Source organism: Malus domestica, chromosome 02 (genome assembly GCF_042453785.1).
Source record: "Malus domestica chromosome 02, GDT2T_hap1".
NCBI classification, from domain to species: domain Eukaryota; kingdom Viridiplantae; phylum Streptophyta; class Magnoliopsida; order Rosales; family Rosaceae; genus Malus; species Malus domestica.
The window spans coordinates 28123071-28139828 of NC_091662.1; the positions used below are offsets into that span (position 1 = coordinate 28123071).

The 16758-nt window shown below is 38.2% G+C and overlaps 1 protein-coding gene and 1 long non-coding RNA gene across 3 annotated transcripts; one reads left to right on the forward strand and one right to left on the reverse strand.

Moving 5' to 3' along the window:
- Positions 1–2484: 2484 nt before the first annotated feature.
- Positions 2485–2914, reverse strand: LOC103454997 (uncharacterized). The gene is made up of 3 exons (XR_532081.4): positions 2855–2914; positions 2706–2763; positions 2485–2561 (listed from the first exon to the last, which is right to left on the reverse strand). It is a non-coding gene; the product is annotated as an uncharacterized lncRNA (long non-coding RNA).
- A 2321-nt stretch (positions 2915–5235) lies between these two features.
- On the forward strand, positions 5236–11634 carry LOC103407923 (small ribosomal subunit protein uS2m). Of its 2 annotated transcripts, XM_008346800.4 has the most exons (20): positions 5236–5971; positions 6077–6165; positions 6257–6347; positions 6503–6563; positions 6675–6752; positions 6830–6880; positions 7009–7064; positions 7402–7474; positions 7637–7694; positions 8113–8159; positions 8246–8308; positions 9454–9486; positions 9666–9703; positions 9787–9862; positions 9935–9991; positions 10082–10165; positions 10279–10377; positions 10462–10566; positions 10961–11032; positions 11122–11634. In XM_008346800.4, the coding sequence occupies exons 1-20, from the start codon at positions 5343–5345 to the stop codon at positions 11146–11148; spliced, it is 1887 nt and encodes a 628-aa protein (XP_008345022.2). In that variant the 5' UTR covers positions 5236–5342; the 3' UTR covers positions 11149–11634. The 2 variants fall into 2 exon arrangements, with proteins under 2 accessions (XP_008345022.2, XP_070673630.1); XM_070817529.1 differs by lacking the exons at positions 8246–8308; positions 9454–9486; positions 9666–9703; ... (5 more) ...; positions 10961–11032; positions 11122–11634 and having other exon boundaries at positions 5250–5971; positions 7637–7727; positions 8021–8142.
- Positions 11635–16758: the final 5124 nt, after the last annotated feature.

Sequence of the window (16758 nt, forward strand, 5' to 3'; positions counted from 1 at the left end):
AATCATTTTGATTTGGTAATTGATTAGTACAACTAATATAAATTTAGTCATTGTCATTTGATTGTGTTTCTAATTTAAAGATTTCAATGGAAACAACACATGAATGTGGTTTTCTATTCATTATATCTATGTTTATTTGTGTTACTTATGTAATATATGGCTTCTTTGATAGATTATATGGCCACCTCACGTAATTGGATTGATCATGAGGAGGATGTACTACTTACCATCCTCGAGGAGATGGTTGCTCATGGTGTTAGGTGTGAGACCGGCAGTTTTAAGGCTGATACTTTTGTAATGGTTGCCTCCAAGATGAGGGAACAGATTTCTGGCATTAATATAGAGCTTAAGCATATACAAAACAAATTGAAGCGCCTGAAAGAAAAGTATTCATCTGCATATGACATGATGAATACATCTGGATTTGGTTGGGATGATGAAAAAAAATGTGTTGTTGTGGATAATGATGAAATACTACAAGATTGGATGAAGGTAAATTTTTTTTCTTATTCTTTATCAATTAGTTGCTTTGAGAGTCTTAACCTTGATTTCTTTGGGTTCTTATTGTAGAAACATCCCAATGCATCTTGCAAACCAAATAAGCCATTCCCATTGTATCCACGGTTATGTACAGTGTTTGGGAGAGACCGAGTCATGGGTAGTATAGCTGAATCAGCAGCAGATGCAATTGAAAATATGGGTTTGGAAAGTGAGGATTGTGAGACTTCCGAGATGCCTCCGCATTCACCTACCCCATCTCATTCTGTTGCTACATCTAGTGCATCTCAACCTGTTAGGAAGGAAGAGGAGTAGGAATGATGGTGATGTAAATATTGTATCTGTTATCAATGAAGGTTGGAATAAAGCTGTTATTGAAATGAAGAAATTAGGTGAAAGTTTTACTTTCAGAGAAGCGAAAGCTAGACTACCTTTTGAGCTTCAGGCCATGGGCCTCCCCTACAATCAGGTGCTAAGAATTTCAATGAAGTTAGTGAAAGATACCGATCTGATGGGTATTTGGACTACCTTGGATGACTCATAGAAGCCAAATTTCATTAAAGTGTTTATGGAGAGCCCTTGAGCATTTGGGGTTTTAGTATTTGTGGTTTTAGTTTGATGAACTTTATCAACTTCTAGTGTTTTCATTATTGCTTTAGCAAGACATTATTTGTTTTTTAAGTTGGGACGAATGTTTAATTTTGGATATTTCATGTTTAAGTTTTGCATATTTCATTTTCTTTGTTTAAGTTCTGAATGTTTAAACTCTAAAACATTTACAATATGCATGATCATTAAACTTATATATTTTTCAACATTTCTCATGTGCTCTTGTGTGGTTTGCCATGTAATGCAATGGGGAAAATTTAGAGGGGTGTCCTTCGAAACAAGGTCAATTTTAATGTTTGCAGAACCTGAACTCCCAGAACAACAACCCACAATTGAAAGGACCAAAATTAGGGACTAAAAATTGATTTGGGGTGTGGGTTTTGCAATTTGCATAATAAAATTTGATGGGTTTGTGCTGAAAATTCGGATGGAGCTGTAGCAAAATATCATGAAAGATTCGTAACTGCCAGCAGGTTGTAAGACTGACCACCAAAGCATAACAGCAACAATAGTTTACATACCAAGTAACAAAAGTTTCATTGAGCATGCCTATACAAATAGACATGCAAGAGAAAGATACCTATATTAATAAACAAACTAAGAAAGTATTTACAAGCCTCCTCTAGTCGACCTGCATCATGAAAACACAGTTTCAATTGATGCCATCTTAGAGAAAAAGGCTTAAGTAAGAATGTGTGTTTTTTTTAAAGGTCGACGCCATTTTACACCGCACTTGATGGGCAAGTGGGAGTTATGATAGCCAGTCTTCATGAGTTGCCCCCAGCTCTTATGAAACTGCAAATGTAAACAAACCACAAGTCAACATTCTTGAAACCAAATTCATATACCACTGGACTAAAGCCTTGAACTAGGAAGCATGTTTCATGTTGTACAAGAGAATTACTACCATTTGGTGACATTCACGTTGAGCCTGTTGATGGGTGAAATGCACTTGATCTCTTTGAAACTATAAAATCAAGCCATTAAGAAGTATAAATACGAATTTCACAACTGTTGAGCAACATATTTAAGCAGCTGAAATAAACTTTACTCGGCAAGTTTAACAGGCTTACCTCCAAAGCATTGCATTCATAAGATAATTTTTGCTTCTCCACAATACTAAAATCGTCATATCTGATAAGGGCAATAGCATTTCTGTGTAAATTTTCGCTCACAATTGAAAATTTAATAAATAAAAGTACTATAGAATTCTAAATGAACACTGACTTGAGAGACCACTTTAGATGATGTATTTTGTCTTCAATTAGATCGCATTGATTCATCAACAATTGAAGTTGCTGTATGAACCAGCATACAAGTTAGCTTGTTGATCATGATACTACATTACAACAGTTTCACAAGAAGTTTTAGAAAGATCTTGCGGGTATCTCTCAATTCCCATAGGAGTTCAACCTCCATCTCTAGCTCTGGAACGACAAGCATTGTTCTCCACCCTATCCATATAGACAATAAATTAGGGAAAATATGATCACATTTGGGGAAGCAACGTGGAAGAAAGAAAACACGCACATTGTTTAAAGAAGTGACACAGATAACTGAAATCGGGAAAAAAAAAAGGAAATTATAAGACTCAGTACCAAGAACCTTTTTGCTGCGCAAAATATCTCCATATATATGGTCACCAACATAAAGAACCTATGAAAAATGTGTAAAATATTAGACCCAAGTTTGTTGGTAGCATCGGTTTTTCTTACAACTGATGTACTTCCAGGAAAGAATAGTTCACCTGTGAACTTGACTCAATTGAAAGTAGTTTATGAAGATGGCCAACGCTACCTCCCTGAAACAATGTCAAAGGCACTATTACTCAAGTTGAAATAATTAACACAATAATCAGAAAAACGGAAGGTTTTGTTATAGAAAATAAACTATTCAAATAAAGCTATTAATATGATCCTATATAATGCACTAAATATTTAAGAGTACCTAGAAAACTCTACAAGCCTTCTTCTATCCCTTCAACAATAATGTAGGTGCAGGTGAAGAACTTCCAACCTTTTGGAATATGAAATTAATTAATAAAACTAGATAAAATAAGAGGATACGAGTGTATAATGCGACATACAATGAATTATCAACATTAGCATACCAACCTGAGCCGTAGAAGAACCATTATCAGTATTGATTAGCATCCCTGACTCGAGTTCTACCTCAAACAGATTAGCACGGTTACCATCATGAAAGAAGCTTGGCTTTGCACTGCATAGGTAACCACTTCTAATGGTTAGTAAAATGATAGTTACTATGACATAAGCGGTGTAGATGGCAAACAAATGCTTAGCAAATTCAGAGATGGTGAACATAATGATAAACAACATAACTCATAAAAACCTACACTATATCAAAGGGTAGGGTAATTGAAATCCAGATTAGCATTCTCCAATTAAGGAATTAATAAAGTAGTGATATATGGTAAAGAATAACAACAAAGAACGCTTAGAGGAAAGGAAAAATCATGACCTGCCAGTGATGACAACATCAAAGTATGTAAGCTTCAGCTAGAGCAAAGAGGGTATCAATGATAATATAATCTGGCTCGTCAAAGGAATCTCGTATTACAACACTTGGCCTCTCTCACTTCTATGAGGAAATCCCACAACACAGCATATTGCTTGCTACTTCCTAAAATGTCAATCAAAATGAACCTGTGTGCAAAAAATGTGATAGCTTTTAGCACTATGTCGAAAACCCAGAATTGTTTTAGCCCAAAGAATGAACCTGTGTGCAGAAAGCCCGAGATTTTTGCAGCGTTTCAGAACTTGCTCAACCCAAGTTTGTGGAGATTTGGGTAGACAAAGCGTTGAGGGAGAGCTCCAAGTCGTGGTGAGGGTTCTTGTGGTCGCTGAGGATGCAGGAGAACTTGATTACCAGGTGCGGTGATGGTGGAGATGGCGGGTTGTGGTGGGTGAGAGAAGAGAAGGGGTGGCGATGAGTGTTGGGTTTGGAGGGTGAGAGAAGAGAGTGGAAGATAAAGAAAAAGAAGCAGCAGTGGCGATGTTCTGTGTGTAAGAAGGGTTTTGAGTATTTTGGTCATTTTAATCTTTTAGTTCCGTTCCGTCCATGCACTACCAAACGCAGGATAGAACAACCGTCCTATTCGGTCCCGCGCGTACCAAACATAACACAGAACATCTGTTCCATCCCGTCTCGTCCCGTCCTATCCCATCCCGTCCCGTCTCGTCTGCGTACCAAACGCTACCTAAGCGAACACTGTCACTATTTTTAGAACCCAATATGAAAGTATCAATTTTAAGGAAGCACTTGCATAGAAAGAAAGCTCATAAAGAGAGGATTAAACTTCTCTCTTGGGTCAAGGATCAAGGACTGGTAAAAATTTGGCAAAAATTGCCAGAAAATCGTCACCATTGGGGAGCTTGATGTCTTTAGACATTGAGTTTCAAAGTGTGGGTCTTCTATTAGAATAACGAGGGCGTCGATATGAACTCGTAGCCTCGGACATTGCGTGATTTATGAAGAATCTAAGATTGGAAAGAAGGAAAAAAGATGGAGGAACACAAGCAGCAGTTAATGTGTTTCCAGCGTGAAATGGACCAAATAAAAGGGCAAAGGCTTGCCTTCATGAGAAAAATGTTGAATGTTGAATTTGGACTTGTGCCAGTCTTATTCGGATGGTTTGATGTTGAATTTATCTTAATCATTAAATAAAGTTATTAAAATATTTTTTATTAAGATTCAAAGTTTTAAAACTTTTTTTTATTAGTTTTCATTGAGAACTATTGGCTTTATCCATATACTTTCACTTTTCACTCTGCAAACATTCAAACTCGGAGGAGCACTGTAACTCCCATAAGGTGTTTTCTTACAACACCTTTCTAACCTCATCTTTACTACAGATACCAATAAAAGAAATAAACTGAAAAATCCATCACTCTCCGCTCCACTTCAAATCTTTAGCAAAGGTTCTTCCTCAACTTATCTATATATATATAAAACATGGTTGTCCTCATTTAACACATTTTTAAAATTCAAGGACCAACTTGATACGTATAGAAAACCTGGAGGAGGAGGACTAAAGTGCAAGTCACAAAACAATTGAAGGCAAAAATTGAAAGATAACCCTTACAACCCATGGATCACGAGTCACCCGATCGACCCGACCCACTTCTCCACCCCCTCCAAATTTCAATGTATTCGTTTCACCATTTTCAGCCGGAAAAAGGAACCCAGGTAATTGGTAAACCCTAACAAACGCCATGACTCTCCACTCCATAGTCATACAGAAGCTGCTCAGCACCAACGCCCATTTGGGCCGCCGTGTCGCCGCCCACCACTTCAAGCAGTTCACCTACGGAACCCGCAATGGCATGGCCATCATCGACTCCGACCGCACCCTCATCTGCCTCCGCAGCGCCGCCGAGTTCATCGCCGCCCTCGCCCAGCAGAAGGCCCGCTTCATGTTCGTCAACACCAACTCCCTCTGGGACGAAATCATCGAGCAGATGACGAAGAGGATTGGGTGCTACAGCCCCTCCATGAACATGCTCTGGCGCACTGGCGGCTTCCTCACGAACAGCCACAGTCCCAAGAAGTTCAGGTCTCGCCATAAGAAGATTTGCTTCGGCCCCACCCAGCCCCCGGATTGCCTTGTGGTTTTTGACACGGATCGAAAATCTTCGGTGATTCTCGAGGCTGATAGGTTGCAGATTCCAATTGTTTCGCTTGTCGATTCGGCAATGCCATTGGAGTACTATAAGAAGATCACCTATCCGATTCCCGCCAATGACTCGGTTCAGTTCGTGTACTTGGTGTGCAATTTGATTACCAAGACGTTTCTTCTCCAGCAGAAGAGAAATGGTGCTGTTGCAGCGGACGAGGGGACGAGGTGGGTATCGTGTTGTTTGTGTTTATTGAGTTGCGCTCTAGGTGTTTGATGTTTTGCTCCAGTGAAACTTTGTGGTGAAATTTGATTGTGTGTGTTGTATTGAAGGGAGAAAGTGGAGAGTATAGAGGAGAGTAAGACTACCAACAAGGCTGAGTTGCTTGTGCTTCCTTACAACTTGTTACCCATTTCTCCTGGTAAAATTATAAACATTATTCCTTTAAGAAATTTCACCAAAAGCAATCGATTATTTAAGGAATTTCATTTCGTGCGTGTATGAGAGCGCAGGTGTTGAAGAAACTGAGGAGCTCTTAGACAAGCTTGTTGTGCTCAAGTTCAATGGAGCTTTGGGTACAAATATGGGATTCGATGGCCCCAAGTATGCACTCATACTCAATTACTACACTTTTTTTTTCTCTTTCTGTTCTCAGTTAATTGCATTCGTAGCCTAAATTGGTATACTTGTTCTGCCAGTATTGTTCTTGGTTTGGTTTTGGAGAAAATTTACTGTAATTATATTTATTTCTAATTCAGGTCTGCTATTGAAATCCGTGATGGGTTGACATCTTTGGACTTAATTGTTAAGCAAATTGAGGTCAGTTTTAACCACTCTCTCGTGTCTCTTTGTGTTGCTTTCAAAATTGCATAATGTATTCTATGATCTGCACTTCAGATATCCTAATATCACTGCTCCAATTTCTTGCAGACTCTCCGTTCTAAGTACAGATGCAGTGTTCCTTTGCTCCTGATGAACACACCAACGACACATGAAGATACCGTCAAGGTGACCTTGGCATATACTTGTAAGTTCATACTTTTGGATCCTATGGTTTTTTACTGATATCAGCTTGTGTAATGTAGGTCTTGGAGAAATATTCCATTTCAAACATTGATATCCATTCTCTTAAACAGGTTTTCAACTCTAACTTATATTTTATTTGTATAGTAGTTTATGTTGTTTTTTTTTCTTTCCCTTTTTTGGGTTATTGGAAGCTTGGATTAGGAATTACTTGTGAATGTATGTGTTCTAATCTATACAGACCGAACAACCACAGCTGAAGTCACATGGAGTAGGACGGGGTGGTGAAGATGAACTGTAAACGATCTTTCTTATGTCTTTTCAACATTATTAATTTTTTTTTAACTATAACATAAAAAATCAGTTTGATGTTGATAGCAGACATAACACATTTTCAGATAGATTAAGTGTTATTAGTTCCTGGTGATTTGCAGTGTTTGTTCTGGTGTGAGGATAGGAATATTTTTTTGTTCTTCAACTTCTCTTTTCATGTTCATTATGTGCACTATCTAGGGATCTATCCATATAGATACCATCTAATACATCTCTCATGCCCGTACCATCACAAATTGATTTATTTTGACATTTAATATATTTTTTTTATCAATTACACTCCTTTTGTGTATATGTGAAGGTATCCTTCTGGACATGGAGCATTGTTCCTTTCCCTTGTCAAAAGTGGAACTCTTGATGTCCTATTATCACAGGTATGTATAGTAGTTCTCTTTGTTTTATTTTTATGTTTATTTATTTACATTTTCATCTTAACTGCTTAGAAACATCAATTTGAATCAATGCCTAAAGAAGTACCTGGCGAGAGGTGGTATCTAAAGGTAAACTTGACTAACTTCTTCAGCTTTCCTTTTCAGGGTAAGGAGTATATCCTTCTGGTTAACTCAGACAACGTGGCTGCTACAATTGACCCAAGTATCCTTGTCGTAGTTTTTTTCTTTTATTAATGTAAGTTTATCTTATAGAGGTCGCACTTGGTGCGATGGCAAGTGCCTTCGCCCATGAGCGGTAGGTCTCGGGTTCGAGACTTGGGAGCAGCCTCTCCATAAATGGGGGTAAGGCTAGCCGACATTCACCTCTCCCAGACCCTGCGTAAAGCGGGAGCCTTGTGCACTGGGTACGACCTTTTTAATGTAAGTTTATCTTACATTGCCGGTCCCAAGCCCGGATAAAGGAGGAGGGGGAGGGCGTCAGGTAGTCGACAACCGGTACTCCTCGGTTACGTCGAATCCTTATGAAAGTGTAGTCCTCTGTCATACTTTCATTTATTTTGTGCTTTTGATCTTTTTTGGGCTTAATTGTAGACCCTTGTGTCCCTTAAGTGGATGTATAGAAATTTTAAACCATTTGATTGAAAACAAAATTGAATATTGTATGGAGGTAACAATCAACCCCCTTCTTTTTCTTTAGTTTATTTTCTCATTTTCTGTGGTAATATTGTAAGTGCGAATTTACCCTTCCAACAGGTCACACCTACCTCTTATGATTCAGATTTTAGCAACATTGGCTCACGCCTACAGAAGTTTGAGGTAAGTTGTATATAACCTTCCTCTTATCTCAATCCAATAAAATTGTGGTCGGAGTGCTCAATGGTAGTATTTTCAAAGGTGGTTAACTTTTTACTTTTTGTATAAATTAAATTTTGTGATGCAATTTATAAATGTTTGAGCTTTTGAGTGATAGGTTAAACGTGAAATTCTTTAATGAATCCACATCTTGTATGGGTCCTATTTTTCCTTCATTTTAAGTTGGTTGTAAAGAGTGAGATTCAAGTTTAGGGGAAGCCTTGAAAGGAAGCAACTGCTTAGATAAATTTGGAAACCTGTTCATAAAGCTGGAAGTTATGCCGTAATTGACCAGAACCTGGGGTTCTAGATTGAACTACTGAAAAGTTATTGTCATTACTGAAATTCATATTAATCCAAATGATTGATCACATGATGAAAGCCTTTAAGCTTATTGACGAGAGCGAAACCTTCCTTCCATTTGTGCTACGATCCGTCCAGTGTGTAGGGAGTTAGATTGGAGGGTATAACCTTTTGATATAACTTTTTCTTCCTTCGATCTGGATAGGAAATAATTTTGACGTATTATTTTTTACTAAAAGAACATACGCTTGGATATGTTTATGGTGCAAATTCGCAATCCAACTGGCTGCTGATAGTTGGTTTTAACTACATATTGGTGATGGACATAATTATCTCACCCACACTAACTTTTGAGAAGATGAGTTGTCAATAACTCAAAATCCAAATATGTTCACAATTCTAAAATGCTATATATTTCTTGTGAGCTAAGGCAAATTGGATAGCTGATAGCCTTGCTAATTGGAGCTGCAACATGGATTTGGGCTAGTGTTATTTTCATTTTGAGAACCCTCCTGAATCCTGATTGGGTTGGTCTGCTGGGTTATGGAAGATCTGTTAGGCCCGTTTTATTGCCGAGACAAATTGATTGTTGCTTTCTAGAAGTGAACTTTTTAATCCGTATTTGCTTCTAATCCCAAATGCTCTATGATTTGTTGAAGTAAATTTGTTTTTGTTAACTTGGCTTTGGTCTAAATATTCGTTCTAATCATCTTAATTTGATGTTAACTATTGACGGATAAATTTTATTTTGGTCTTAATATGTTAAATAATAGGTAATTAATATTTCTTCCCCTAATATTATGCAGCTTGCGGAAATAGCTCAGAACTTTGTTAAACATGTAAGTTGTGACTTATTCTTCTTTTTGGTCTCCTCTTTTGGTTATGTTTTGTTTTATCTCTCTTTTTAGGTGTGAAATTCTATTTTGTGCTGATAATACTTGGTATGATTAATTATTAACTTGATTTTATTTAAATGATGACTCACTTTCTGTGTTATGTGCTTGTTGATACATCCAAGTCAATGGACAAATTCAAACTTCTTGATACTGGCAGCTTGTAAGTTGAAATAGTAGGTCAATTTGCATTGCTTCTGCAACTGAATAATATGTTTAACTTCATATTTGTGCTATCTTGAACAGGTGGGTCAATTTGAAAGCCGTTAAAAGGCTTTTGGATACAGATGCAATAAAGATAGAAGACATCTCTGTTTCAAAGGTACTGTACCCAATAATCTGTAGAACTTCCCTACATTAACTAGTAATTACTAAAAATACTACTTTTTAACAGGGAACGGAGAGTGATCAAGTTCCTTTGCAAGAAACGGCAGCTGGTTCAGCAATACGGGTATTTTTTGTCCGATGATCAATACTTGTCATTTCTTTCAGTAGTTATTGTTTCAATGTTCTTATGTAATTTAAATTTTGTGTCTACCAGTTCTTTGATCGTGCTATTGGTGTCAATGTTCCCCATTCTCGATCCCTTTCAATCAATAAAACATCAGACCTACTCCTTTTAAAGGTGATGTTAACACTTCGCTAACCCATATGTTTAATATTAACAAGTGAAATAGTACTCTCTCTGGAGCTTCAAATTTATTGTTTTTGTTTTATCTCATTTATTTATTTTTACAGTCAGATATCTTCATCTGCGATGGAGGAGTTCTAGTTCGGAATATAGCTAGAACAAATCCCGAAGATCCTGTTATTGAATTAGGACCTGAATTCGAAAAGGTAAAGATTTGTTTAACTGCAATTTCCATGCCTTTATCTGTTGCCATTTGTCTTTAATAACTTTATTTATTTTATCTCCTTCAGGTCAGTGACCTCCTGAGCCGATTTAAGTCCATACCCGATATTATGGACCTGGATAGATTGAAGGTGACTGGTGACGTATGGTTTGGAGCTGGTATAACTCTCAAGGTATTGCTAATGTTCTCCTGGAATTTGTTTCAAATTTGTATGAACTTTGTGCCCAAACATATTATGAATTGTAACCTTTTAGCTTTGTGGAGTTTATTTTATTTTGTTTGTGATATTGGCGGTAAAACACCTCAGATTCTTACTACTGGAAAACAAATTGCTAGTTCTGGCTATCTATCATTATACGTAGGACTCAGGGTATTGATATCAAAGCAGAACACATGTACATGCTCGATTTCATTCATTCATTCATTTATCCATTCATATAAAAATTGATTTTCGTGAACAGCATATTGCCATCAATCCTTCCACTGTTTCTCTCTGTTATTTGTCGATCCAACACCAACACCAACTGTATCTCATTTCTTTTCTTATGGTTGATTTACTTCTCAAGGGGAAAGTAACTATTGTTGCAAAACCCGGGATGAAATTGGAAATTCCTGACGGAGTGGTAATAGAGAATAAGGTAGTCGCTTTTTTTTATTTATTCTTCGTTTATCGGGCCTCTGTGATTTTCCACTTTTATCTGCTAAACTATTCCGTTACACTGCCCAGGACATCAACGACCCTTCAGACATTTGACAAGGAGACGAGTTGCTCGGAGAATGTTGACGAAAATGAGTTAAACCTGCCGAACATCTTCCTCCGGAGTCCTTATAGGCAGCAGCATACTTTGACATTGCTACAGATTCCATCGAATATTCCATTATTTGTTTTGAGAAACAGAGAGAAATGCAGAGCGCAGTCGCAGTATTTATTTTGGCTGAGAATTAGAGAGGTCGCGTGACCAAATAAGCTTCGTGTTAAATTGTTTATTGGAAGAGGTGCGGCGAAAGGTTGTAGAATAGTTCCTTTTGGTTAGTTTACTGATTGATTTTCAGCTGTAATCTGATTTTAGCCGTAAAGTGCGGCGTAAGGAGCTTAGCCAAGTAGTTCTTGTTCCAAGTGTTCTTCTAGTATTGTTCATAATCTACGGGCCTATTTATTTTGGGTGTCATACATTGTAAACTTGCGAAGTAAGTGCAAGTTACCTTCGAATTCTAGGAGAATTTTTTAGCATGATTGTCACACCGTTACTTGTTGGACCCATATGGTTTACCATGGGCCGCACATTTTTCCTATTTACCTTTCCCACTGCCCTCTTGCTGTGTAATCCACCTACATTTTGCGTAGTCACCCTAATTAACAAAAGAATCTATTCTATACTCGTATCTGATTAGATGCATTCAAGAAAAAGGAAAATAAGATCCGTAGTTTCAGTTGAGAGACGTTTCAAAAAGGAGGATATTTTTGTAGTCCACATTGTATTTCAACATCTAACTATTTATCCTTTTTAGGCGTTCCTTCAAAGATCTATCTCTATCAATATTATTCAAAATTGGAGTTCATGTGACAAATTAAATAACGGTTATTTTAGTGTTTCTTCAAAGCATTGTATTCATCTATATCCTTAACTATAATTGAATGTTTAACTGATTTTAGATTTGTTTAATTTTTTTTTGTAGTGACTATACATTATCTATTCTAAAATTGAGGAGGGATTTGACTATAGCTTAGCTACAGTCAAAATTTTGTCACCAAATCTGTGGCTGGGTTGGTGTTTGGGCTGGCCCCTTTTTTTCATGGGCTTCATTGGTTTTCGGTAGAAGCCCGGCCATCAGTAAATTTAATGACAATTCTGCCCACCAAATCTTAAAATCCAACGGTGGGGATGATGGGTTAGGAAGGGCAATTTTGTCTTCTACGTTTTGAGCGAATTGGGATAGATTTGGCTTGGTTGTCATTCGATGAGGTTTCGAGGATGCAGGCTATGCTGCCTCTAAGATAGAGAGATATATGGGAGGATTTTTTGCGAGGGATTTCAAGGATTGCATAGAGAGAGAGAGATGGGACAAAGGGTGGGATTTCAGGGATTTGCAAATCATTCCCCTTCTCTCTCTTTTCATTTCTCTCAAATTCGAATTTCTCTTTCTCTCTCTTCATTTCTCTCAACCTCTAGCCCCAACGCCGCTCACCCCCATTCTTCTTCTTCATCTCTCATTTATTTCATCTTCTCTCAGAAAAAAAAAAAAAAAACCCTAGTCGCTTAATTTCTCTCAACCCTAGTCATCCCTCATCCAATTTCTCTCAACCATGGCCACCATTTTAGGCGTCGAGTTCACAAAATCTGGAGAGCTTTCTCTCTCGCCTGCAAACGAAGGTGGTCGAGTACGAGAGCCTGTGGTGGACTACCGCAAAAAAACCCTTCAAATCCACTCTGAGTCAGCTCATAACAGCTCAGAACGACTTACACGACGTCGACCGCCAGTGCCACCAACTCACCGGCTCCACGCATTCTTAAGTATTCAAGTTCTTTTTACTTTTCTGGGTTTTTCTTTTTAGTTATTTTTTTCCTTTTTTTTTCTGATGAGAATGCAGGTTTTGGATTTAGCATTTGATTTTCTCTGATGGGATTTTGAATTTATTGTGTGGAAATTGGGTTTCATCTGAAAAATCTGAATGTTTACTGCTTTTTGTTTTTTTTTTTAATTTTTTTATGAGAATGCAGGTTTTGGATTTAGTACGATATGATACTTACGAATTGTAGCAAGATAATAAGATGTGACTACTCATTTCTACGTGAAGATTGTGATTGGTGATGCAATCCGTTGACTACCCGTACTACTACCTTCACCAATCCCTTACTAAAAGATGGCTCAAACCTCACACTCACCTGGAACTCTTCCAGGTAAGTCTGGTAAGCTTGTGAAAAGGTGTTCCTAACATTCCTGTTAGAATCGATATGAACTGGGCGCACATTTCCGCCAAATTGATCGATCATGAATTCCTCACTAATTGAGCGAGAAACCATGTCGAGAAGGCTATAAGAATACTCAAGAATTTGAGGGTCAAAACAAGTCTAAGGATAATTCGTATTTCATAACTCCTGTGAGGAATTTCAATTTCCAATGGTCACAACCCCTTTTTGGAAATTAATGAGAATATCGTTTGCAATTGAAGATTCTTCTAAGGAAGTATTAAATCTAAACGAAACCAACGCTCGATGAATTTCGGGTGAAACTAACAGTCGATGGTTAGGGAACTTGACTTCGTCTTTGGAGTAAGCAAGAGGGTAATCGATAGAACAATCGCTGAGAATTGTTCTAAAGATCCACACGAATTTCCTCAACATGAACAAGTTCGAGAACATTGATTCGATCCCACCAATTACCACTTACTAAACTTCGTAACAACCAGCGTTTACTTGCTTTCTCCAGCATGCACTTCGAAAGTTTAAAGTAGTTTCCAAAGAGATATGACTCTGCCCGCCATTCTTGGGGAATGCATGTCGCAGAGTACAACATTGCTTCAAATCTCCAGTTGGTCTTAACCAACTCGTACCACTAAGATTTTTCTGTTTCCCAACATTCCGATATAGATCCGACTCTATTCGCAATTCCTAGGGAATGTTGCAGAGCATTAGTTTGATGTTGAAAGTCGTCCCATAATCCATTACGTTATCGGTGAGGCACAATCCCGACACGAGATTTCTTTTTCTTCAATAGGATGTGACTATTCACAACGTGATGAGGGTTGCACAACCGTGCCGAATGACAACCAATCCGGAAGTTGTGCATCCAAATGATGTCAATACCGACACACTACTAGAGTAAGAGAAGATCCTACGTATGCTCTGAACAAACCACGCTCTGATACCAAACTAACACGACCGACCCTGATATTCCCCGAACACCAGTGTAGGCACGTGCTGGCCGACACCCGAAGGTGATGAAGCCATATTAGGATCCATGAGAACAACAAATATAAATAAGACTTATAAATTTAAATTACAATGAGCATGCAAATGAGGAATGTGTTCAGAGTATACAACTAATTCTATACACTATAAAAGAAATGATATACAATTGAATGAACAAAGGAGTGGGTCCTACACCGAAAAGACTCAAAGATGCCAATGTCGAAGTGCCTTGACGCGGGGATTGTATGCCTCGATTCTAAAACCTGAGGGGGCGCAAAACAAACATAAGTGGACCAAGTTGATATATATATATATATATATATATATATATATATACATACATACATACATATATATATAAAATACCGAAACAGTTATCAATATACTAACCTCCAAAGTTTAACGAAAACTCATAGCATAATATGTAATAGGTTTTTGAAACCCTAGCATGCCATAAAATCTTTCATGAAACATATCTCGTATATAATGTGCTAACCAATGGTATCAGTATAGCCCGAAGGCCTATAGAACTCTTCCTTCAGAACACTTCATTTGCCAAACTGGCACCAACCTACTCCCGGCCGAAGCCAATATAAATATCATTTGCCAAACAAGCACCAATCTACGCCTGACCGAAGCCAATATATGTATCATCGCCCTTAGGCAGAACAATGACCACTAGCTACGCACAAAAACATTGAATATAGTCTTTCCAAACATAGGTACATATATCTCAAAACATCTTCATAGCATATAGTCATCCATCATATATACTACATAGAAGTGTGTAAAAACATGTTAATAAATAGTATATAGTCATCCATCATATATACTACAAAGAACATCAGTTCAATAAAATACGGTATTCCAAAATATTCTCAATAAGCATAATGTCTCATAAAACATAACCATTAAATCATGTTTTTCATGTATGCATTTCTACTATTAAAACATACATTTTAGAAGGGGTTCACTCACAGATATTTCATCGTCGTAGAGCCGTACGAACTAGGCGGAACGGAAACGCCCGCTAATAATTGCACCTAATCACATAAAGGGTCCAATAACTATACTCAAACGATTGAATTTTGGAAAACGGAAGTCATAAACGGATCCAAAACGTCGAATTACCCTAAGAAGGGTCCTAGTTAAATTTCGTAAAAGTCAACAAGAGAATATTCCAAAGAATATTCCTCGAAATATTCCAAAGAATATTCCTCGAAATATTCCACCGGGTTGGCCTTAGGGTTAGGTTTAGGTGGATTGGGCTTAGGATAATGGGTTAAGGGTTTCTAATTTAAAACGGGTTTTAGGGCTGGGTTATATTAGGTTTGGGCTTGAAAACCCTACCCAAGTGCTTGGGCTGAGTCCTGATTTGGGTTAGGTTAAAAGGGTTTTGGGTTTGCCAATTGGGCCTATTCCATGGCCCAATGCCCGAGTTAGGGTTTTACAAATATGGGTTTAGGTTTAGATAGGGTCGAAAGCCTTGGGTTTAGTTCTGGGCTAGCCCAAGGGTCTTTGGGCTTAACATGTTATGGAGTTGGGCTGCCCAAAAAGGGCTGGGTTCCATGGCCATGGGTCGGCTGGTCTCGCCAAAGAAGAAAGTCGGAGCCTCCAAGCTCCGGACAACCCATAACTCAACTAAACTCATCAACCCATATACCAAAATGAAGCTACGAAGGAGGGGAAGAATAATATACCTATCACGGGGCCAATCGTGGCCAAAAAAAGGCTTGCAGCACACAGTTCAATCGCTGAAAAATGGGGAGAGTTTCCCCCGACCTGTTCTGCGTCCAACTAATGTACACAACATCAAACCTACCCTAAACTTTAAAACACACCCCACAAGGTTTTAGAGTCTTACCCTTGGTCATAGACGGCGGAACACTTCAGGGAAGGTTGCACGGTGACTGGAAAGAGAGGAGCTTGGGGGGAGGGGCTCCTCCATCGGTCCTGGATTCGTGGGACTTGCAGAGGATGTGGGGAAGGGTGAGCTGATAGTGGTGCAGAGAATGGGGCTCAAGGAGCTTAAGGGAGAAGGAAAAAAAAGTGGAGAGGGGAGAGTGAGGTCCGAGAAAGAGTTTTGGGAGAGAGAGAGAGAAAAGAGAACCGGGAGAGAGATGAGAGAAGAAGAGGGAAACATAGAGGATTGCCACATGGCAGCCATAGGGAAAAGGAGACCGGGGAACCAAAAAGAGAAAGTGGTCCCACCCGGCTCACCATTTAAGGTCCCAAAAGCAATTCCAAAATAAAAAATATCCCTTTTTTTGTGAAATTACATAAATGCCTTCCCGATTCAAAATCTGTTTAATTAATCGAGACGGGTTGTCACATTGTTCAACCCAAAATCTGGGATTGTTGTTTTTATGGTTTTAAAAGATGAAGATTAGAAGAATTTAAGTGCTTTAGTTGAAGAAGGAAATTGTACATATTCATGTATGACCCATATTGCT